Raw genomic sequence first — 24,273 nt, forward strand, 5'->3', positions numbered from 1 at the left:
AAATCATAAATTATCATACATGTTAAATTTGTTAATTATACTTTAAAAGTCGTAAAAAGTGATTTTTGATTGATTTAAACTCAAAAGATATTGTTTTCTTTGTTTTTGCATATATTTTTAAAATGTATATCTGAAAAGTTAAAAAGCAAATGAGAAATAAAGATAATGGCATGCGATGTCAAAAAATCTTTTTTCCTATATACCATAAATTTATAAGTTTAAATAACAAAGTAATTCACCAAGATAGAAATTCTTGAAGACAACAAAGAAATGCAATGACATATTTCTGTTCATGCAAACTTTTGTGACATGACAAAAGTAAGTTACTTGTATTCTGCCTTTTTCAGCTTCCAAGTGATGATGCTTTTGGGATCTTAAACATGGCCTATGATCTATCATCCAAAGATGGCCTGTTAAATTTCTCTAGAGCCATGATTTCCTCATGGAGCGATAAAGATGGCATTTGGGGGGAATAGATCACAAACATAAAGTTTAACTTCAGTCTTCATTGCGAAATTGAAGTATAATTCTTCTTACAAAAACATAATATAATTGATATCAACAAAACCTTAACACAATTGGTACGTAATTGTATTGTTTAAATATGTTTATAATTTCCTACTTTCAATTGGAAGTATCTTTGGTGCAAACCAAAAAAGGTAATGTGTTGAGTCATTCTTCATTACCTTCTTGTGTTTAATTTCTCATAAATCAATTATGTGTTAGGCTAAGTATCTTCCATTCCTTGTGATAAATGGTCGTTATGAGATTTCAAGAATTGAATGTGAATCAGATTTGAAGATCTACATTTATGGAAGTGGATCAGTGGATCAGTGGATCAGTGGCTCACTTGACATTAGCAAAATAAACTGATTATGTGATTAGTTATTAAATAGAATTATCCAACCCCATTTTCATTCTAAAACACACTTATCATGACATTAATGTGTGATTAGATGACATGACTGAAGATTTTTATATTATTCATTCAATCCAACAGGTTGACATAGTGGTTAAGCATCATGCATTTACATATTATAAGAACGGTCTATTTAATGAAAAATCTCATTGGATTCTTGCTGTGTATGTGAAAAATTATCTTTAAATCCAAGACACAATATTGTGAGCAAAATTAATTTCTAACTCATACCCATGGCATAATCAATATATATATATATATATATATATGACTATTATTTTTGGTTTATTATGTTTTGTTTTGTTACATTAAGTTTTAAATGTTTTATTTTGATTTTTTATATTTTTAAAATATATCATTTTGATCATTTTTCAATTTTCCATCCGAAATATTAGTAATATGTTAAATTTTAAATTTTAAAATAGTTTAATGTTACTTTTGGTCAATTATATTTTACAATTATTTTGTTTTGGTACATTATATTTTAAAATTTTCATTTTTGTCCTTTATGTTTTCAAAATGTATCATTTTAATCTTTTTTCAAATCTTTGTTAGAAAAATTAATGTCCATCGGTGTTTTAAATTTTAATATAGTTAAATTAACATAATGATAACTAAAAATAGTTATTATCTTTTTTATTTAAAAAATTAAAAATGACTAAGTATATGAAGAAAAGATGGATTTAAAATCGTGAATAAAAATAACCTTCACTCTCATAATAATAATAATAATAATATTATTATTATTTAATAATAATAATAATAATTTTATTCACTAATTTATTATTAATTTTTAGTTATTTATTTTTTAAAAATAAAATAAAGATAATGATAATTTTTAGCTTTCATTATGCAAATTTAATAATTTTAAAAAATTTAATATCATTTTTAGTCTATTATGTTTTATAATAGTTTGATTTTGATATATTAAATTTTAAAAATAACATTATGATTCTTTATATTTTTGAAATGCATTATTTTGATAATTTTTTAAATTAATAGAATATTAATATTTTTAAAAAAATCAAAAAAATAACCAAAAATAACATATTTTGAAAATATAAAAGAAACTTTTAAAATTTAATGTATTGACATTAAAATTATATATATTATTCATTAAAAAAATCTAAATAAAGGGCATTTAAGTCAATTAACGACCTAGGAAGCTCTATAAAAAGCAGTGGCCATCGTTCGAACAACTTTAGTCGCAGAAAACACTCACAAAGACACAGAGTGCGTTCGTTGACGACAAACACACACAAACACACAACAAAAGCTCGCCGGAAAATCTTTCTCCGGCGACCTGGAATTCCGACGAAGGTAGTTGCGGCTCCTTCGTCCCGAAACTGAGGCCCTCAAAGTATAAACTTTGGTGGTGGTGGGTAGGATCTGGCGGTGTATGATGGGATCTTGCATATGCCCGTTGGAGACTCCGGCGAGGTTGCTTTGGACCACAAGCTTCTTCCGTCATAAGCTTATGATCTTCTAATAATTAATAATTCACGCACACAAACAAACAAACAAACAAACAAAAAACACTTCATAACAACAACAACAACCCTTCTGAAATTCTCAACACAAGTTTCAAAAAACAGAGTAAAAGAAACAGAGCAAAAACACACACACAAAAACACAAACACAGACACCTTTTAAGTATTAAGGTGTCTCTTTCTCTCCCCGGAAAGTTTCTCCGTCGGCGGTGGTGATTGACCGGAGTGCCATGGAGTCTGGACGGATTTTCTTTGGTGCCTCTGCTTCAAGCGGCAACAACATGCTCTTTCTCGGCAACACTGAACTTGCTTTTCGAGGTCATTCTCTTTCTATCTCTCTTTCTGTTGATTTTTTTTTAATCTTATTAGGTTTTCTCTTACCCTTTTTTTGGATTGAAAATTTGAAACTGGATATGTTGTGGAGTAGTTGTTGTTGTTATTGTTGTTATGGTTTGGTTTCTTAAAGTGCTTTTTGGTGTTGTTCTCCTGATAGAAACAGAGTTTGACCTTTAACATAAACCATTATTACGCCTATTATCAAGAGAAAAAAATCTAATTCTGATTAGAGAACAGTAAAAAAAAAACAAAGAAAATGCATCTGAGTTTTGTGCTTCAAAAAATGATATCTGTTTGGCTGCTAGCAAGTTCGGAACAGAAAAGATGGTTCAGGTTAAATAAAATTAAAGCAAGCGAAATAAAAAGGCATGATTCGATTTGGGTTTTTGATAAAGGAAGCAGCTTGATTGTGTATCAGATTTGGGGTGTTGTGACAGATAAATAAAATAATTTATTTTTCTGTAACTATATGTGTTATTATGTTTTGACATGGATGGTGATGCTGATACACAAAAGAGTGTTAATTGATGGAGTTTTGTTTTTGGGATTGAAATGAAAGCAGGGAGATCGATTATGAGCATGGAGGAAGCCTCGAAGAGGCGACCTTTCTTCACCTCACCGGATGAACTGTATGATGAAGAGTATTATGAGAAGCAGTCGCCGGAGAAGAAGCACCGCCTCAGTTCCGAACAGGTTGACCAGTAGCTTCAAATTTGAATGAATTGTTCTTTGTTGTTGTTGTTGTTTTCAGACTCATCACCAATTTGAATTTAAGAAGTTGTTGTTGTGAAATAGCTTGAAATTTGAATGAATTGCTTTGAGTTTGGGTTTTAAACCTAATACAATATGTGGAGAGAAAAAAAAAAGGTGGTTGGCTTTAAAGAGAAATTCCATTTTGTAGCTATGAAGAGATTTTGATGTTGAAACAAATTCTTACTATTGGTAGTAAATCAAGACAACTTTCCTTGATTTTAATACTTGGTGTTGTTATTAATTTACTGATTACCATGGGGATGGCTAGATGAAACTGATAAGAGAGATATTGTATAATGCTTTTACTTTCTTTTGTTTTTGAGATTAATATATACTGTTGCATCCAAAGATGAAGATATGAGAAAAGTGTGTGATATGTCATCTAATATTTTCATGTTGTGGCACTCTTGTGTTATATGAAACTTTGGTTTTTAACCGTGCGGATGACATTGTGTAATTCATGTAACCAACTTCACCTAGTGGCATAAGGTTTTGTTGTTGTTGTCGTCGTCGTGACACTCTTGTGTGGTTGATGGTTAGGTCCATCTGTTGGAGAAGAGCTTTGAGGAAGAGAACAAATTGGAGCCTGAGAGGAAGACCCAGTTGGCTAAGAAGCTGGGATTGCAGCCCAGGCAGGTGGCTGTGTGGTTTCAGAACCGCAGGGCTCGATGGAAGACCAAGCAACTTGAAAGGGATTATGATGTTCTCAAGTCTTCATACGATACCCTACTTTCATCCTATGATTCAATTATGAAGGAGAATGAGAAACTCAAATCTGAGGTACATTTATACATGTGTACTATTAAAAAAAGTTGAATCATTGTATCTATGCAACGGTGATTTTTAGATTTTTTTTTCCCTATTTAGATTTGGCTGGTCATATATGCAATTTGAGTATGGTGAATGATACTAGAGGAGTGTTAGCAAACATAATCTTTAACACACTTTATTATTAGTTATATTGAATATTACAAAATGAGAAACTCATTAAATATAATAAAATGAAATATAAAAAAAAAATGTGATTTCTAGTCAATTTTAGCCCATAATAAAAAGAGAAAAAGAAATATTGACTTTTACAAAATTATGCAAAAAGTGATATTAACAATGACTTTTACACCATTAAACTAATAAAAAATGTATGCAAAAAGAATGTGTTGTTAAAATTTCTGATGATACAATGGTTACAGTTATGCATAGAAGGGTGAAGAAATAATGGGTGAATAAAATAGAATAGAATAGAATAGAAATTGTCTGTCAACAGTTGGGGGGTGTATACTGTATAGGATTAGAATTAGTGCCTTCACAATCAGAACTCCATCATAGCATAGCATAGGGAAACAAGTCGACACGACACTTAGAAGATGATTGGTAGCTATCCAGAAAGGGCCCCACACATGAGATTCCACATTATAATAATCACAAACTACCAAGAGTAGCATCTGTTCTGAACCCCACCTCGTTTGCAAAGAGGCCACTTTCAAAGTAGCTATGCGAATATACCTTTGTAGATTTCTCAAAAATATGCTTTAAGACCTCCTTTTGTGAAAAAGACTGATGAACTTTTTTTTCAAAAAAATAAAATAAAGAAAGGAGTATGCAAGATAGGCCATAAACTAATATACAAGAGGACTTTTTGATAGAATATCTTAATGACTTGTTGACTATTCCGCAGGTGGTATCCTTAAATGAAAAGCTTCAAGTTCAAGCTAAAGAGGTGCCTGAGGAACCATTATGTGACAAGAAAGTTGATCCAATTCCAGTAGATGAAGATATGGCTCCGATTTTCGGCACAAGGGTGGAGGACCACCTGAGTAGTGGGAGTGTTGGAAGTGCGGTGGTGGATGAGGGTAGTCCACAGGTGGTTGTTGACAGTGTTGATTCATACATTCTAGCTGACAACTATGGTGGATGTGTGGGCCCGGTCGAGAGGGTTCAGTCGGAGGAGGAGGATGGGAGTGATGATGGGAGGAGTTACTTGGATGTGTTTGTGGTATCTGAAACTGAGCACCAAAACCATGAGGAAGGAGAGACATTGGGTTGGTGGACTAATATGTATTATGTTGGATAAAATGGTAATGCAGCAGTGCTTTCGAAATTAGATGCTTAATTAAGAAAACGTAATAATATTGTATAATGTATCATGTGGGCGAGGGAGGAAAAAGTAAACGCCTGGATTGGGTGGCTTGGACCCCTAGGAGGAGTTGAAGTGTCCTTAACCCGAGTTTAATAAATAAAGTCTAGTAGTAATTTGGTCAATGGTGTCTTGTGTTGGTTAATGGTTGTACTGCCAAAATTAAAGTAAGTATATTTCTTGTTCAAGTATTAAAACATGGTTAATTAGTACTATACAAAATTTGAGCTGTCTCTTTTTTTCTTCTGAATCCAATTTTCGAAAACCATTTTGACAACTTAATCAAAATAAAATCGGGGGTAAGGCCCACAAAAGAGGCAAAGCACTCCCCATTGTCTTGTAATCCGTTTCGAATAGTGCCTATTAGCAAATATTATTTTCACACCCTAATCATGGTAGTCCAATATGTATATTTACTATAATTATCATTACCTTTGTTTATAATTTGTTCAAAACACTGACAACAAAGTATTCGAAAAAGTAGTGAGGTATTTTTTTTTCTTCAAAAAAAGATAATACTAAGACTCATCCAATACCATTTGCTAGAGTCAAATCTTTCGGTTGAGATCGGAGACTTTGCAATAACAACTATATGGATCAACTTCAATTCTCACCAAGAATTTGTCGGAAGCTTCCAGCACAAAATTGCCAGAAACTCACAATGTACGCACATACTACTTAATTACACACAAATTTCATGATTAACAAGCACTCAAACGGCTAATGTAACACCCATAACAGATATTCGGACCTAAATATCATCAAGCAAGTAATGAGCTTACAGATACCATTCAACCCTACCTCCCAACTACACCCTAGTAAGTTGCCCAATATGCATGTACACAATAGAATAATGGACACATCAACTGCATATGCAAGCGCTAACTCGACATGTGCAATGCACATGAACTAATGCCACAAATAAGTATCTACATTAGGATACAATAAGAGTATAAGACAGACCTCATGGCAGTGCTATAACGATGGAACCCCCCTTACTTACAGTAACTTAATCCTCATTGTGATGCTAAAACTGAAAAGGAGGGGGGGTTAGATATTAGTGTGTCTATATTAAACCCCCCACAAACATGACTAGAGAATTATGGGAATTATGCAAATAAACAAATCAAACAGAACACGCACTACGCAAGCAGCACAAAGCAGATGGAAAAAAGCTTTGATTCCAATAATTCCCCTGCATTCTAACACATCTGCAGATGCCCAAGAACAAAATCAAGGGCATGCGTGTGCAGGACTTTTCTAGGGGTCAGAGAAAGTATAAAGAATGAAATATTGCCTACAACTGCTCAACTTAACATTTTCTTACTTCTTTCCCATCCTTTCCTTTTTTAACTACTTTTTTCCTATTCCTTCTTTACAATAATTCCATTTGTATACATATATGGATCAGACTCTGCTAGAAAAATGAAAAATGACTTCTCGCTATGGAGCAGCCAACTGGACAGCTGCAGCAGAAATCATTTCAAAATTGGACGCATCCTCACAATTCCCTCATACTGGTGCTCCCACTGAAAGCAGATAATCCTACAAATTCTGCTTAGCCAAAAACCAGCATCTGAGTTAGCAGGTCAGTTTTACCTATATGTACAAGCACGCAAGAGACACCAGCAGCTGTGACTGCCGCATTTTATAACCTTAAGTAGGCCCCATGGCCCAATTATACCAGAGGATGATCACATCACACCACATAAAACTGATCAGCTATCAGGTTTTCTGAGCCAAGAACACAAGTATGAGATCAACAATCTGATTCCTTCCTTTTTCTGGTTGACTTCCGGCTTGCTTTGGATTTTTCTGCATCCAAATGCATCGGTGGTTTTGGTTCCACTATGGCAGAAGGTTCAGAGCTGTCAGTAAAGCTTGAATTGGGCATTTTCTCATATATAATGGCTAAATCAAGGGAGTATATGCGAAGGGCAAGGGAAGGCAAAGTAGAAGATTTGGCAGCAGCTGAGAATGATGACCAGTACCACCAGTCATTCCTCAAGTACTCTGTCTTAATCATATCCTCCAGTGTAAATGTTGCCTGAATCATCTGAAAAAATGGAAGGAACATCAATTAACAAACACAAGTTCACATTCATTACTAAGCTGCTTGAACTACAAATATAGTATAATTATTGGTCAAGAAACATGTGGAGTTGCCAATGCTTGTTAATGAAGAAGTGTATGTGCTAGAGCCAAAGAAATAAGACAAACCTCATATATAGTCTTTGCAGATTTTACAAATGTACGCCAAGCCTGTCTTCTGTCTGACTCAGCCTTTGATGGTCTTAGAGCAATTGCCGTAAGTGCAGCATCCATATCAAGTAGATTTATCTTCAACTGCCTCAAAATATGAGAAGCTTTTCCAACTAATGGTCTCAACGAAGGCGAAGGAACCACACAGTAGCCATCAGCTCCCATACCAGAAGCAGGATTACAAAAAGATAATTTCCCATCTCTTTGTTCTCTCGAGGATGATTTGTTGGATTTGTTGCTTTCATTTGCAGCCAACCTTCCAGTAGAAATGCTTGATTTACGGTCAAGACATGTGCCAGCTCCATCAGTGTTTCCCTGAGAGACCTGGCTTTCTGATGCTTTGGACACACCACCAACAATTCTTTCATCCTTTTGAGCTGAGAGTGTATATTCACTAACAAAAGGAGATACAGAAGGAACTAAGGATGGGATACCATCTGAACCAATAAGACCTATTTCTCTGACAAGTTCTTTGTTGGAATCATTGGTCACAAACTTGGAACATATATCTTCAAAACTAAATGGGCATGTGGATTCTTCATTTGAAAATTTAATCAATCTTGAGCTAAGCTTAGAAGACCCACTAACCGAGGTTACAGCTGTTTCAGCATCAGCTCTGAATTTCTCATGTGAGGCATCACATTTTAAGTTCCCTCTTCCTTTAGATGATCCATTTTTATCCTTTTTCTTCTCTACAGCTGGAAGACCTGCAATACACTTGCCATCATTGTGTCCATCAAATTCAACATCACTCACAACAGTTTTGTGACAATATGTGCAGTGTTTCCGAGAAGGCCATATGGGTTCTAGGCACTCACACCTATACAACTTTTCATCATTAGTTGTTCGGGCCTTTCTATTTTGCTTCTTCAACACTTCAACATTATCCCACTCAACGAAGGGACCAAATTTCTTTTCCAGCAAGGAAGTTGCCTTTGTAACAAGAGAATTAGATACTGTTTTCTCTCTATTTCTTGGCATAGAAATATGCCCTTGGTCCTCGCCCTGATCTTCAGTCTGTGCATTAATGAACTCTTGGAATCTTGATTTTGGGCCCAGCATAATGGAATCTTTCAGTTCTCTTTCTTTAGGGTCACTATAATCCAGCCAACCTAAGAGCTCTTCAATTTCAGCATCAGTTTCATAAGCAATCCACGGTGACCTATTGCCCAAAGAATTACTAGGCTGAGACATTAAAGAGGAATCCTTGTCAGATAGTGCACAATGCTGCAGAACAGAAAACTTCTCTGCATAGTCTCTGCTAAATGGCATTCCTCTTCCATGCAGCAATGCAGCACTTGCATCAACAATTATACGTGAATGTCCTCCAGGCAAAGCCGAAGCCCAGTACAATTGACCAATGGAATCAATACCCAAAAATTCCCGGCGAACAGAGAGCTTCAGCAGCTGTGATACTACACTAGTTATGGAGTCCTGCAATAGTGAAATATCACGTTTGATGGCATTGAGCTCAAGGTGGTAGGGTTCTGACTCATTCAAGCCAATCTGAGGAACATCAACAGGCACTCCTCCTTGCTGGTAAGACACAGGAATAGGTCTGTCCGTTCCCTCACATTTCTGGTGGTTACCCTGGACATGAGCTTCTCCACCAGCACAATTTATTTCTTGAGACATATGATTTGGTGATGGAAAAGATTTGGGGGATTTGTCAGTACATTGAGACTCCACAGCAGCAGAGACATTTCTAAATTGTCCCTCTACATCTATGGAATTCATATTTTGGCTATCAGAATCTGAATTTGTCACAGATATGCTTTTATCAACACTATCAAACCTATACCTCTCTTTGGTAACCTCTTCTGAAGGCAGACTATCAACAAATACCCCAAAATTACTAGGATTGTCAACTGCAGTATGTGGCTGGACCGGGCATTTACCAGTAAACCCTTCCTTAAGACCAACTTCTCCAGCAGTATTTACTGAGAATGTATCCATTTTTGCAGCTTTTGTGGATAAAATATCCTCTCTAGTTTTCAGGCTTTTCCACTCTGCAGAGTGTGCACGCAATTTCTGATGTAACTCAGCAGACAACTCTGCACATTGCTCAAGGTGCTGGCGAATCAGGGAAGAGTTAAGCAACTCATCACATAAAAACTTGAGAAGGAAAGTTCTCTGGAACGATTTAAAAAAGAAAATGTAAGCAAATGCAATCAGTGTATTTTATGCTAAGTACTAATAGTAGTAAATTCAAGCATCATAACAACGTGCTCAAAACCAAAAAAAATGAGCCTTTGCATCAGTAAAAGCATATTTTGATGGGAAACCTTTTATATATACAAGAAAATGAGCTATACAGAAGGAAATCAAGTAACAAACGAAAATCTAGCAAAAATTACAAGTGTCAGGACAATATATTGTTTATATAAGATAGAATTCCATTAAAACTCATTCAGATGACAGCAAAATGGGAACGACATACCAGCATTATCCAATTACCAACAAAAATTCTTTCCAGAATGATACAACAACTATCAAGTGCAAAAATAAGACAATAATTCCATTCTACCAAGAAGGTTTGTATGAATTAGCTACGTAATAAAAAGAAAAGGTAACATAAGTAGGTGTGCATCAACAAACCTCGCCCACGCTGTACTCCCAGTATTCTTTTTCCTCAATTACAGATGACAAATGAGTTAGAGATTCCAAGTATAGAGAATTGACTTCTCCCTGAAACTTTTTACTTTGACGTTTACCAATAATCTTTGTACGTTCTGTGACATCTTGAGTTGCACGCTTACCATCAACACAAGAGGGACAGTACCAGTTTCCCTCAGGGATCCTTGCAAGTGGAGGATTCAAGCAATATGTATGATACTCAGCATCACAAGTATCACATAGTAGAACACTATCATCATCCCTATCAATGCCACATACTTTACATACTCCCTCATCCCAAGGGGCCTTCGGAATCTCATTTGTTGACTCAATAAAATCAACAACTTCCTTTCTCATTTCTGCACTTAAGCATTCCACTTTAGCATACTCCACAAATTTTTGGACATACGAGACAACCTGTAACCAAGAAAGAAATTTAAAAGTTCAATTAATAACTGAAATCACAAGAGTATGTGTACTGATGTAGACACAAACAAGCTACCAACCTCCTCATTATATAATGATTCAAAGTTTAGGGATAATTTTTCAGCCAGTTCAATTAAATCAGGTTGATCCCCAAAAGCAACACGGACATTGTTCCACAGCTGTAACATCAAATCTACAAATTAGTGCCCTTCACAAGTCAAAAATAAACATTGTAAAAACGACTTGGCATCTACTAGAAATCATATGAGACCGGTATATGAAGGAGAACATGAGGAAACCAATCATTATGTTCCTTGAGCCAGAGACTAAAATGGTGCAGAAGCAACCATAAATGAAGTATATACAATAATCTTTATAGAGAGAAACAATACCATAACAGCAGAGAAATGTGAGCCTAAAAGGGAGTAGTAATCTAAAGAAAAAACAACATAGAAGACTGGTCAAGCAATTTAAGTTTGATAATACAGACCTCGTGAACATCCTCAAGAAAAGCTTCATGAGATCCACCATAAGCTCCGGTAGCTAATCTTAGGTCAATAGTGCGAAAGTCAAGAGGACGGGCTACCATGGCTGGAGATCCAAGAAGCCCCTCATCATCATTATCTGAAGAATTTGTTAATTTTCTTCCCAGCAAATTGCAAAAAACCTTTGAATCATCTGCAGCAGCGGCACGACGTAATACTATGCGACATTGTTTCATGATAATGTCAGAAATTGATATAACAATTTTCTTTTTCTGTCCTTTATTGGGATTAGATTGAAATCCTTCACCACCAACTTTAGCCAACACTGAAAGAACTGCTTTCTGTTTATAAACAAGAATAATATTCAATTCAGGATCATGTTTTTTTAACAAAGAAAAAAATTAAGAACACTTTATTTTAACCAGATGAACTACCACATTGTAACATAGAGAACAACATGAAGCCCTTAGTTCAGTTATTATACATTGATTAAGAAACTGTGTGTCTTGCATGTTGTAATAGGTAACATGAACCCCACTATATACAGTTTTCTCATAAGCATATAGGTAGAGTGGAAACTACATAAATTACGAGATAGCTTGCATATTAAAAAAGATGATAACACACCAGAAAGTTAGAAACAACAGTAATAAATAACACACCAGTGTAATTAGTAGCTAACAGTTCCTAGATCATTGAATTCTATCAAATGGTTTTTGGTCAGATATCTGATCTAATGGTCAAGAAACTGTCATACTAACAGTTTTATCAATGCAACTAAATAGTGGTTCTACAATAATTTTGGCCACTTCCATGTATATCACATGCACCCCCAAAACATATACACACACAAACTAAGGGAAAAATGCCACTAAGAAGCACCTTTGTTGGTCCAGAAGCATTGCCCTTGTACACTTCCTTACTGATTGAATGCTCCAGCGTTTTCCTTGCCCATTCTGGTGGATTCTTTTCCAGAGCCTCATAGACACACTTTCTGATTCGGGTGCCTACATTTGTTGGTAGCTTTCTGACAGGTTCTAGCATCTGTGCCCATTCAGGAACATTACCATCATTTGCCAAAAAAATTTCAGAAACACCCTTTGCATTAGACTCTTCTTCTTCCATGGTTAGTGCATCACTTTCTCTACTTAAAGAACCAAAAATTTTCTTCGTAGCCTCTGCAAGCAGCTGAGAGCCAAACAAAAAAGCTTGTCAGTGATACTTCTATCATTCCTTAAAACATGATATGCCATACAAAAAAAAACTTTTAAAAGGAACTGAATTGCCAGATAAAGCAAGCACTTCACTCATGTCATGACAAAGCTGAGTAAAGGAATAAAGCTATGCCTTATCAAAATGCACATACAAGTCATCCCAGATGATAGATAGCCTTGGTTAGGCTAACTCGTCAACATTATAGGAAAAAGAAAAGCAGAACTTAGCCAGTTCAACACTCTGACAAGCATTTTAGTAACATTTTTGCTAAATCACAAAGGAACAGCAAGTTTAATGCGAAGTACTTAGACTAAGCAAAACTCAAAGAACTATTATCATTGGGACTATAGTTAAAGTATGTCCACTAAAATGCTAAAGGAGAGTTTTAGTCTATAATATATATAAATGTCCTTAATTTGCTTAGTGATTTAGTATGCATCATAATTCTTCCTGGTTCTTCTTATTCAAAATCACATTGTTTTCTTCAGTTATGGCCATTTCTTAGTCCTATTTCCCACTGAGATATCCTCCCTTCAAATCAATAAACTTTCAATCAACTAGTGTAAACATATTAAAGTTTGAGTGCTGATCAAAAAAAAAAAAAATTAAAGTTTGAGTTCATAGCTTGTTCAATCGAAATTCAAGTTCTTAGCCCTTAAATAGTAATTGTTAAATGCTATTCTGTTCACAAGTTGTTAAATGTCCTGGATGTCCATATAAAAATCAAAAGTGGCCATTAGACCCCACCCCATAGTATCAAGTTCAGAGGAAAAAGACTTGCCTGGGCTGGAATACCCCACCTATTGTTTAGCCTTCTAGAAATTATTAAACCTAAAGTGACTTTCTTACAATCTAATCTCTTGTTTAAAAACCATAAAAACCCGTATCTTAGAATTGAGCACAAATGCCAAATATTTATATCAAGGTCCCATGTACTAGCATTGTGAAGCAAATGAGTATTGAGTATCTAATCACATTAGGCAAGGTGAAAATAAAACTCATTGATAATTGTATTCAGAAAAAAACTATGCTCACCTGTGCATCTGCTTCCATCCCAGCCACACCAGTAAGAGAACCACACAGCAAACCACCATCACCACGTAAGCAACGAAATACTTTACCACTTTCGCGAGCAGTAATTTCCACAGACTCAAGGTTACCATCCATTGACAAAAAAGCCAACATATACCTACGAGCTAATTCTGGCCAAGTCAATTCATTAATAGGAAGCATATTGAGCTTGGTTCGTTTAGCAGGAACTGCACTATCCATATCTTTCCTTCTTCCCCGTCTTGTTCGTGATTCTCCAGGTTCAGAATTTGGATCTACCAGGGAAGCCACCTTTGACAGCAATTCACCTATTAACACTCTTAGCAATGAATTATGAGCCTTGGTCAAAGCTACACCAAAGCATCTGGCATATGTGAAAGATGCAAACTTAACTTGAGCTGCCTCTTTCATTGCTTCTGTTTCCACTTGAATAAACGCATGAGAACTTTCTATGGAACCTGATGGATCAGCTTCACATCTTGGGGACAACAATGGTCTACAATTACCATCAGCTCCTTGGGAAATTAAAACTTGACTTTCATCCATGTCCCTCTCAGATTTCTCAAGAAAATCTAATTCATCAAACCAAGGGTTAATGAGTTCTTTCTCAAGTTCATCTAATGTCAATGGCTCTTTCAGGTCCAGAATTTCATGAAATCGCTTTAAAAGCTCCCAAGACTGGAAGATAAAAGCAGAAAAATGTAAGACTATATCATAACATATAAATAATAATGCCAACAAATGTAAAAGATTAGCGTAAAAATATCAGATTCACCATTGGCAGCCAACATAAATACCTGAAAAATGTCACCAATGAGCTCACCAGGAGCCCTAGAGCATACTGGCTTCCCAAGTGGTGGATGACGACCTTCCTTAATGCTTTTCTCAGTCACCTTCTTGGACCTCCCATATAAAGCTTGAACTGTTTCTTCCTGATATTTTGATCCATCTCTCCATTCAACCACTAAGAAACCATTTTCTACTGTTGGCAATGATGAGCTATTATTTCTAGTATTTAAAAGTTCATACTGCAAAGAGTCTTGGACACCAGGAAGTTGTTCCAATACTTCTTGCACAAATTCAGCATCTAATCCAAATCTATCCTGCTCCAACCATTTTCCCAGTGCCTCGTAGATACCTTCCACATCATTGTCTGCATAAATTACATTTGGGATTCCAACTGCACCAAGAGAACCACAAAATTTATCCATCGAAGTAAAGTATGTATCACTTTTTCCATTCCTTAAATCCCATTTATCAACATGGTTACAATAGAAATTGAGATTTCCTTTCTGTTTGCAGATATCCTTGCAAGCGTTAACCAGCTTTTGAGAAATAACTGTCCATGCAGAGAATGACGACCGCTCTTCCACCAAAATTTCACCAATTCCATCATTAAACCCTAAGTTATCAGCTAATGAATTTCTAGCATTATCTTGAACTGAACTAGCAACAGGGTGTAATACATCTGATGTATGAGTATCATGTTCCTCAGTTGAGCAGCTTGGAAAGCAACTAAGGATATCATTTTCCATTGGCACACAAGGGTCTAAAAGCATCATTTGGAGACTTTCATCATCATCTAAATCCATACTACCATTAGTTTTTCCCTCACCTTCTTCATTGGTTTGACTCACAACTTGACAAAGTTTTGACATTGAGAGTATGGTTGACCCAACTGGAACAGGAAATTCTGAACAGGAACACCTTCGGATCCTAAATATAGGTCCAGAATCACCACCCTGCAAAACTTCACATGTAAAAAGAGAGCCAGTGATCTTGTCATGCCAACAAGATTTATAACCTACAGGACAGATAAGATTAGCATCATAATATGAAGGTCTCGCATCAACTTTCCCCAAAGAAAGAACAAAGAAATCCTTGAACTGTAGAGGAAGTCCATCCTGAAATATAAACACAAAAAATCAGGCTGAAATAGCTAATTTTAGGTTCACTATAATAATTCCCTAAATTCTGTATTAGTATGGGGGGTAATAATTGTATGCCAGCTTCACAAAAAAAACAAGGAAATATGATTATATGAATTAGATTCACTTACAGCAGATTGTTGAGGGTGGGAGTGGCAATCCTCTTTTCCTCCAATTTCAGAGAGTTTTGGGATATTCCCCCTAGCACTAGCACATTCCACATTTAAACCATCAGAAGGAGGATCCTTACAATTACTATTCATCAAGGTTCCCCGCTTTTCCATAGAACCGTTAGCTGCTGTAGTTCTTGTTAACTTTCTTTTTTTGGATAGAGGCCCACCTAAAGAAGGGAGAGGCGCTAGCCCCAAATAATAAGCCACTTCATACACAGAATCAAATATCTTTCCATCTGGTGCACAGTAAACTGCATACAGTTCAGAGTTGCTCACTGATTGTCTAAATTCCACTCGCCAACCTTCCTCTAGTACACCACGCCGTTCAGATACAAAATCTCTAAGAGCCTGAAAAAATATCTCATTTGGACTCGGACGGTATTTAAATAGCCGTATTATTACTTCTACTATGAATTACAAGAGGGAAATTGATATGTACCTCCTCAAAGCTTCTAGTAAATTGAGTTATATCCTCAAAACCCACTCTAACAGCATGCGTCACAACTCCAGATGCCTTTTGGAAGCCAATAGCATTCCCATTGTTGAAGTTTGAATTCGTCGCTGGGGCACCAAATGGATTGGCACCAAAAGAATTATCACCCAGAGTGTGCTTTCTAAGACAAAATAAACATAAAGAGTAACTACCTATAACAGCTGGGATTCGGGAAGCATAAATTATTGCATGAATAGATCAAAAGACACAAGTGGAAATGAAGATTACAACAAAGTACACGAAAATTCATCTATTATCAGGCAAGCTACACAAAACATATCAGTAAGTCTTTTTAAATAAACATCAGCATGTGACAGACCCTATTAATAACATGTCATTTATGCTTAATTGTACTTTATAATGCTATTCTGAAATTATATCAGATAATCAGATTTACAATCTATTATGTGGGAACAGAAAAAAGGAGAATGATGTGAAGTTCATTTCTTAACACCTTGCTTATAGAATTTGAAATTTGAAATAGGAAAAATGGGAAGCCACTTTGCATGCCCACAATCAAAAATATATTTGTTAGTTTGACCAAGAAAGACAGTTAAGAGTAATACAAGTAAAAACATGTGACGGCAATCTATATATGCTAATGTGGACATCAACTACCAAGGATACAGCATTACATGGAATTTCATGTGAAATAGTATATATATGGTTCGCTATTTTCATAATTAGCTTCTTGCCTTCTTAGAAGAAACTAAAATTTCATGTGACATAGTATTTATGGTTCACTATGTTCATAAATAGTTTTGCTGCCTTCTTAGAAGAAACAAAATGTAGAGCTTCAACGACAGTGGACATGGCCAAGAACAGTTCCATGAAAACAGCAATAGACATACATAGTAATTAGTATGACACTTGGAAAATATAAAAAGTACTTGTTATAGCTTTGTAAACAATAGGAACCTAAATAATGTTGTTTCGAGTGAAGCCTATATCATGCTAACGCCACTATTGTGGCCACAATGGCTACCATTGAAAACCGCTTCACAATTTGAATCCCATGGCAGCCAAGGGTACTGTAAAGAACTAGCAGCGTTTTGGGAAAACTGTATGTGAACAGGTGTTTAGACTTTCCATGTGAAAGAAAAACCCAGTAAAAAATTCCCCATATTTAGTGAAACTCTAAATTCCTATTTATCGTTTAAAATTGGAATTGGAGTCGGAATCTGACCTATTAATTCTAAATTTTAAGTTGGAAAACCTAATTAAAATGATACTTCCATATGAAAACTCAATGGAATTACAACATAACCAGCACAAACCCTAATTCTTAATCAACATCCTAAACACTGCCATATATAATAACATGAAAGGAATATAAAAGAAAAAAGAAAAGTACAGCAAGAAAGAACGACATCAGGTTATCCATCTAAACACAACAGTGAAAGAAAAAGAAAATAAAACAGAACATAGACCCCTCTTTGAACAGAACAGATTCCAAAGGATGTAAACAGAGAAGAGACCACAGATCAGTGTGCCAGAGTTCCACAGATAGTGAGTTAGCTGAAAATTCCACCGGAGTGAGATGGGTTGGCCAGAAACACGGCTGAGAACTCTAGGTCAGATGACACAAATGAGAGCAGTATGCTATTTAGCCTTCGAAAGGGGGATTTTATTGACCCCCTTTATCAGCACCAAACGACATCGTTCAAGGGGCTAGAAGTGGGGGTTGTACATGGAAAGAATAGCAGTTGAGCTGGCTGCAATTCCACACAAAAGCTGCTGTGATTCACACAACAGCTGAACACTGAACTACTCTCCTATGGGCCGCACAGATGCGAAACAGGGCTGCACTGTGACAACACCACTATAGTGGCCCAATTGACTACTGCAATTTATTATTTTAAACCAATTTCAACTATAGTAGAATTGGAATTAAAATTAAAATTATGAACTATAATTCCATTTCCATCACGGCATCACCCAAACTAACTTTAATTGAAAGTACATTAAATGTTCCCAAAATCTTACTTGAATTCCTATTTAGTATTCACAGCAAGTCTTTTCCGATTAACAAAGGAACAATAGTACCATATGAAATTCCTTTCTGATTACATTTGAATCATATGTCCTACAAACATTACACCAAAGGTGTAAAAAAGAAATATATATATATATATATATATATATATATATATATAAGGGTATTAGAGCAATGAATTTCCTGTCTTCAAAAGGACAGGAGGCTTCAAAATTTGTTTGGTTGTTTTAATGAACATTTTCCGGAAATTGGATCGAATCATTTTTGGAAACACAAAGTTGAAAATGCAGGAACAACTATGCAAATATAACAAAAAGTTGAAAACTATATAAGCCAACAAGCTTATAGCTCAACTGGCACCAGTCAAAGTTGCAACGCATGTTTTCTGATTACAATGTAAGGGGTTCGATTCTCCTCTAGGCCAGCTATTCCCTGTGCTATGAAGCTGCTTGCTTATTTTTTATACTAAAAATAACGAGCATTGTTACTTGTCACAAAAACTAAAAACAGTTACCGGAGGTTGACTACAAAATAGGAATCGCTTGGATACATAGATAATCACAGAAAAAAGTGATTTTGAAAGTAACTGCTCACACTTGCATATTCTACCATTTTACCATATCACCAGCCAACTACCTCAGTTTCCCAAAACTTCACTAAACTCTTTATAAAATTTAGCATTTTCCAAAAGGAAATTAAAAACCTATACTAACCTAACATATTTTCTAAAATTCAAAACCTATAAACAGAAATGAATGAGATGGGAGCTGTTTCAGCAAGCAAAAGTCACAATTTAGGGCACGCAAAACGGTTAAAAATCCAGGTTCATGTGAACCAGGTCACACAACCCAACAAAAAAATCTCCAATTTCAGGATTGCAGAACTTGCACGATCTCATGATTTCACTAATAAGATCTCATCAATTTGCAATTTCAGTCACGGTACAGAATGCGACAGGGTAGCGAGATTGTAAGACCATGCAATCCTATGATCTGGATTGCGATTTTAACAACATTGATGTTTCCTGTCTTCAAGAGGGGAGGGCGCTTGAAAATTTGTTTCATTGTGTTTAAATGACAAGGTTCCTGAAATGGGATCAAATCATATTTGGAAATGGAAAATTGAAATGTGGAACCAACTATGCAATTATAACCATAACTATATATAGCTCAGGTAGCACCAGCCCCAGTCGCAATGACACGTGTTGTCATCAATGTGAACAGTTCGATTCTCCCCTACACAACGCGTGTGTTTGCTTCTTTTTGATACTATAAATAAAGCACATTATTATTTATCACAAAAACTAAAACAGAAAAAAGAGTTACCCGAAGTTGAATACGAAAAAGGAATCCGTTAGGATGCATAAGATAATCAAAGACAGCAACAACCACAATGCCTTATCCCACTAGATAATCAAAGAAAAAATTGATTTTTGAAGTAACTACTTACGGCCTCACACTCACATATCCTACCAGCTACCATATCCTAAAAGCTCTTTTCACAAAAGTTCCACCATTTTCCATAAAGAAATCAAAAACCATACCAACCTAGCATACTCTACAAAATTCAAAAACCTAAAAACACAAAATGAACCAAAGAAGAAGAAAAACACGTTCTCAGCACAACAAGCAGACACTAAACCACCCACATTGATCCCGCCACCCTTAAAACCTCTTCATTCTTTGAAACCAACAAGCCATGCCACTCATTTCCAACATCCTCACTGAAAAACCTCCTTAAAGGGTTCAACTTCAAACTACACAGTACAAACACAGCAAACTGAAAAACACAACAAAACAATGTTACAAAACATATAGCATGAGAGCTTGAAAGTTTTTTCCTTACCTCGAATCCTGAACCTCCTCGTCGCCGCCGTCGCTTGGCGGCGGAGCATTGATATCGAGAAGTTGTTTCACTCCCAACGGCCACCGCTTGCTCTTAACTCCGGCGGCGACGCACTCGCCGCAGACCCACTCGTCGAGGTTCGCCGCCTGTCGGCCTCCGCCGCGAATTCCGGCGCAGGAGAGGTGGAAGTCACGCTCGCAGCCGTCGCACACGACGAGTTGGTGGTGGTTCACGGCGGCGGGGGAAGGCTTGGCGCAGGCGGCGCAGGGAGAGGAGCCACCGCGAGGGAGGGCGGCGGGGCCACCCGGCGGCGGAGCTGGGTTGTCATGGTATGCGCGGACGACGTCGACGGCGACGGAGTCCGGTAGGGTTTCTGGAAACGAAGAGGAAGGCGAGGGGATCTCGTTCAGGTCGATTCCGAGACCGGAACGCGCGTCTTGGTTTTGGTTGCTGTGCGGCGGCGGCGCGTTGGGGTTGCGGTCGGCCCCGGTGGAATCCGATAGCTCCATGATCATCGGGGAGACGGCGCAGAGTGACAAAGCGGCGAGTTAGTGCTTCGAGCTTCAACCATTGTGCGATGTTGCGAATTTAAAGAGGTTGTCGCGAAGAAGAGAGATCGAACTGTGAGAGATTGAAGCGAACGAACGAAAAAGAGAGAGAAATGAAATGTGAGAAAAAGAAAAGGGAAAGACAGGGATGGGACCGTAATCTGAATCGCAGGTAAACTCGCTAACCTCTTTTTCTCAGTTTCTATTCCCCTTTTTTATTTTTTCTTCACTTCAACAACTGCAAAACCTTAACCTCGTGCTTATTTATTTATGTCAAAAATAAATGGCATAAAAAGAAAAACAAACGATTTTTTTTATTAAAAAGAATTTTAGGGTTTATATTTTCTTGGAATAAAGAGTATTGGTTTGATTAAAATATAAGAGTATATCCGTATACGATGTGTCTAACTTGTGTCTTGTGTAATTATAAAATGTTTGAAAATCATTGTGAAATTAAAAATCACATCAATTCTACTAAAAGAAGTGAAAATTAAAACCATCATTTTTTTTATTAAGGGCAAAAAGTTTCATGCATGTTTGGTTTAGTATAAGATTATAGTAGTTTCAAGTCAATTTTAAAGTAATACTACCTTCATGTTCCGTTTAACTTTAAGCATGTATATTTTGTCAAGAAATTACGTCAGATGGGTAATGGATGCAAAAACTACAAAATAAAGCTTTTGTTGGACGCGATGATGGTGAGCACTTGCACCCTTTTACTTTTTAAAATTTATTAAATTTGTAAATAAAATCTTATATTTTTATATTTTATTTTATTTATATTTATATAATTAAACCCATTGATTTTATTTTTTATAATTTAAACCCAATGATTTAGAATCTTGAATTCGCCACTGATTAGCTTATCAGAAAGGCAAGGATGTAGGTAGAACCGAACATGCTATACATGTGTGTTTGTAAATCATTTGTATTCTTTGTTTTGCATTTTTCTAAGTAGTGAACATGGCATGAGAAATTTATAATTTTCACATTTGAATGTAAATACAAATACACCATATATCAATATGTTTATTTAAATTATGTTTGGACGTTAGCACCTCCCTCAACGTTCATTCAATCCAAAAGATATCAAGCTTTTTTCGTGAACATCTACTTGAGGTGCGACGAATGGTGCGCTAAACATGCACTTAGATATAAAAGTTTACTTTACTGGCACACATTCACATAAGGTTATATATTATTACATGTGTGTAAATTAATATACAAAAATGATTTGTGGACACATACAAGAAAAAGAGAGAAAAACAAATAGGAGATTTATTGTGACGGAAAGAAAGAGAGAGAAATGATGAGTGTTAATGGAATCACCAAATATCATAATCATCGTTATATTTGATATTTGATGAGATTTTAGTTCCTAACATGTGTAATGCACGCGTGTCCAAATACATACTATAGCTTTATGAAAATTTAGAATTTGACATGAAAAAAAAACAAGGAAATACACCAAATTAGAGGTGATAAAATGGGTCAATTTATGCATTTTCGTCCGATGTTGTCATGACCTATCAAAATCAGGTTGTTTCATCCTAGCCATATAAGAAAAGTGAGTTAAAAATTCAAGCTCTTTCCATTTATGCTCGGATTGGCGGATTGGCCCGCCAAAAGTCAAAATATTAAAAAAATAATGATAAATTAATTTAATTAATTTTATGTTTTATAAATATTAAATAATAAATACTTACTAAAAAATTGAATGTATTTTATTACCTTGAATTTTGAATAATAATTTATTCAGGCAAAAAATACACTAAATAAAATTTAATAATATACACATAAAATATCAAAATAAATATTAAAATTAATTTTCTAAGATAAAAACTAGGGTGATAAGTTAGTCTGTCTCACTCTTTTTAATCCATTTTGTTTGAGTTAAGATAAGACGGATCAAAATATATCACAAGTTAAAAGTTTTAATCTAACCCGTAACAAAATATTAATTCACATGACAAATTCAATTTGTTTTGTCATCCCTATACCTAATAAATAATTAGGTAAATGTGCATTATATTTTAAAAAAAAAGAAATTAACATACTATAAATTTATTTATTTATTTTTATAATAACTATTTTTAAGATTATATCAATAATATTTTTTATTAATCGATAGTGTAGATTTTTTTACACCAAAATATGTGAAAATTAAACTGGGGATATAATGGAAAGATTCAAAATAAATGTTTTAAAACTGTGTGTGTGATAAAGAAAAAATAATAAAAAGTTATCCAATATGTTAAGTGGAAAACGAGTTAAAAAATGATCTTGTGAACTTGTGTTGGTGAGAGTGTACTTTCTATGAAGAGGTATAGCGTGCTGACATGTGTAGAGCCTGTAGGTTGCGTGGATTTGTTGTTTGTATTTCAGTTTTTCTTCGTTTTCTGCCTCGTAAGGTAGGGACTAATAAGTAAATCCTTTCGTAAAAAATAGTAGTGGCTAATAAAAAATGGAGCAAATAATTTTCACCCTTTTATTTAATTATATATTATAAATTTATTAGTTTTTATAATAATTATTTCAAAAAAAATATTAAAATAATTAATTACTAGTTGACGGTTTTTATAATAACAATACATAAAATTTAAATTCTAGAAAATTGAACCAATATCATTCTTAAAAAAAATAATAAACAAACGCACAAGGGTTGCAAGCCCATACTACACCCTGTGATTGGTTTTCTCGTTTTTTTTTCACTTTAAATTTACGTATGATAATAATATTGAAAGTTCTATTTTTATTATGTAACTTATATTTTTTCTTACGTGAGAGTTTGTACTTTAAAAAGAAATATCAATTCTTCTAAATAAAGTCTTAAATTTGAATCATGCAAAAAAAAAAAAAAAAAACACCAACACTATCACTTTTATTCTTGTTCTAGTTCTTGTATTTGTGTGATGCCTAAATTTTTTTATATTGGATAAATTATAAAATTATTAAAATTTTAATTTATATCTTTTGTAAATATTTTTAAAATGGCTTTTGTAATTAAATATCATTATTGGAAATTAGGGAAATAATTCTTTAAATTTTTATATTCCTACAAATATTTAATTATTTAAATTGATTGTCTTTAATTGGTGGTGGCTAGGTGGAAGTCATGTTCGTAGTTGTCACACATGAGGTGGTGGTGGTGGCGACCGTCAGAGGTGGGGGAGGACTTGGCACATGGAAAGGAGCCACCATGGGTGAGGGGAATGAGGCCTTCTTATATCGTTGGCAAGCATATCAATTTATGCAGTATTTTCAAAATATAAAGATTATATTCTCAGAGACTTGTTTGTATTAGTCTTTCTGTGTAAATTCAACAAGAAGGGTAATTTTGTTATTAAGATAAAGTTGAAAAAAATAAGTTCAATTTTGAATCAAATAGCTAGCACAAAACAAATTTCAAAGGGACAAAAACACAAACAATTGGTGTGCAAGGTTTGGAAACAACAATAAAACAAGCTTGTTGGGGTTGTTGGTGATACTTGGCATGATCTTAGTAACAAAAATTATTTTTCTTCATTCAATGAGGATCTTAGTATTATCTAAATTCGCTTAAGTCTTCTAACCTTGATTCCTTGAGTGGAAGAAGCCAAATCAA

General features: G+C 35.1%; 2 protein-coding genes across 2 annotated transcripts; one reads left to right on the plus strand and one right to left on the minus strand.

Annotated features, from left to right (window-relative positions):
- The first annotated feature begins 2,122 nt into the window (after window positions 1–2,122).
- LOC100813420 (homeobox-leucine zipper protein HAT5-like) lies at window positions 2,123–5,865 on the plus strand. The gene is made up of 4 exons (NM_001253281.2): window positions 2,123–2,727; window positions 3,308–3,438; window positions 4,039–4,278; window positions 5,174–5,865. Exons 1-4 carry the CDS (start codon window positions 2,640–2,642, stop codon window positions 5,567–5,569), a joined length of 855 nt encoding a protein of 284 aa, NP_001240210.1. The 5' UTR covers window positions 2,123–2,639; the 3' UTR covers window positions 5,570–5,865.
- Window positions 5,866–6,797: 932 nt separating this feature from the next.
- Window positions 6,798–20,901, minus strand: LOC100791814 (methyl-CpG-binding domain-containing protein 9). Its single transcript, XM_026127252.2, has 12 exons — window positions 20,856–20,901; window positions 20,122–20,742; window positions 16,227–16,401; window positions 15,746–16,135; window positions 14,484–15,590; window positions 13,672–14,364; window positions 12,304–12,609; window positions 11,427–11,762; window positions 11,017–11,115; window positions 10,493–10,927; window positions 7,853–10,027; window positions 6,798–7,688 (listed from the first exon to the last, which is right to left on the minus strand). Exons 2-12 carry the CDS (start codon window positions 20,634–20,636, stop codon window positions 7,392–7,394), a joined length of 6,528 nt encoding a protein of 2,175 aa, XP_025983037.1. The 5' UTR covers window positions 20,637–20,742; window positions 20,856–20,901; the 3' UTR covers window positions 6,798–7,391.
- Window positions 20,902–24,273: the final 3,372 nt, after the last annotated feature.

This window comes from Glycine max, chromosome 19 (assembly GCF_000004515.6).
Source record: "Glycine max cultivar Williams 82 chromosome 19, Glycine_max_v4.0, whole genome shotgun sequence".
NCBI lineage: Eukaryota > Viridiplantae > Streptophyta > Magnoliopsida > Fabales > Fabaceae > Glycine > Glycine max.

Excerpts from the sequence above, each read along its gene's own strand:
- LOC100813420 (NM_001253281.2), top strand. The coding sequence starts at position 2,640 with ATGGAGTCTGGACGGATTTTCTTTGGTGCCTCTGCTTCAAGCGGCAAC. Across the intron at positions 2,728-3,307 it reads CACTGAACTTGCTTTTCGAG|GGAGATCGATTATGAGCATG; the intron begins GTCATTCTCTTT and ends AAATGAAAGCAG. Across the intron at positions 3,439-4,038 it reads ACCGCCTCAGTTCCGAACAG|GTCCATCTGTTGGAGAAGAG; the intron begins GTTGACCAGTAG and ends GTTGATGGTTAG.
- LOC100791814 (XM_026127252.2), bottom strand. The coding sequence starts at position 20,636 with ATGATCATGGAGCTATCGGATTCCACCGGGGCCGACCGCAACCCCAAC. Across the intron at positions 16,136-16,226 it reads TTACTAGAAGCTTTGAGGAG|GCTCTTAGAGATTTTGTATC; the intron begins GTACATATCAAT and ends ATATTTTTTCAG. Across the intron at positions 10,028-10,492 it reads GGGAGTACAGCGTGGGCGAG|AGAACTTTCCTTCTCAAGTT; the intron begins GTTTGTTGATGC and ends AAATCGTTCCAG.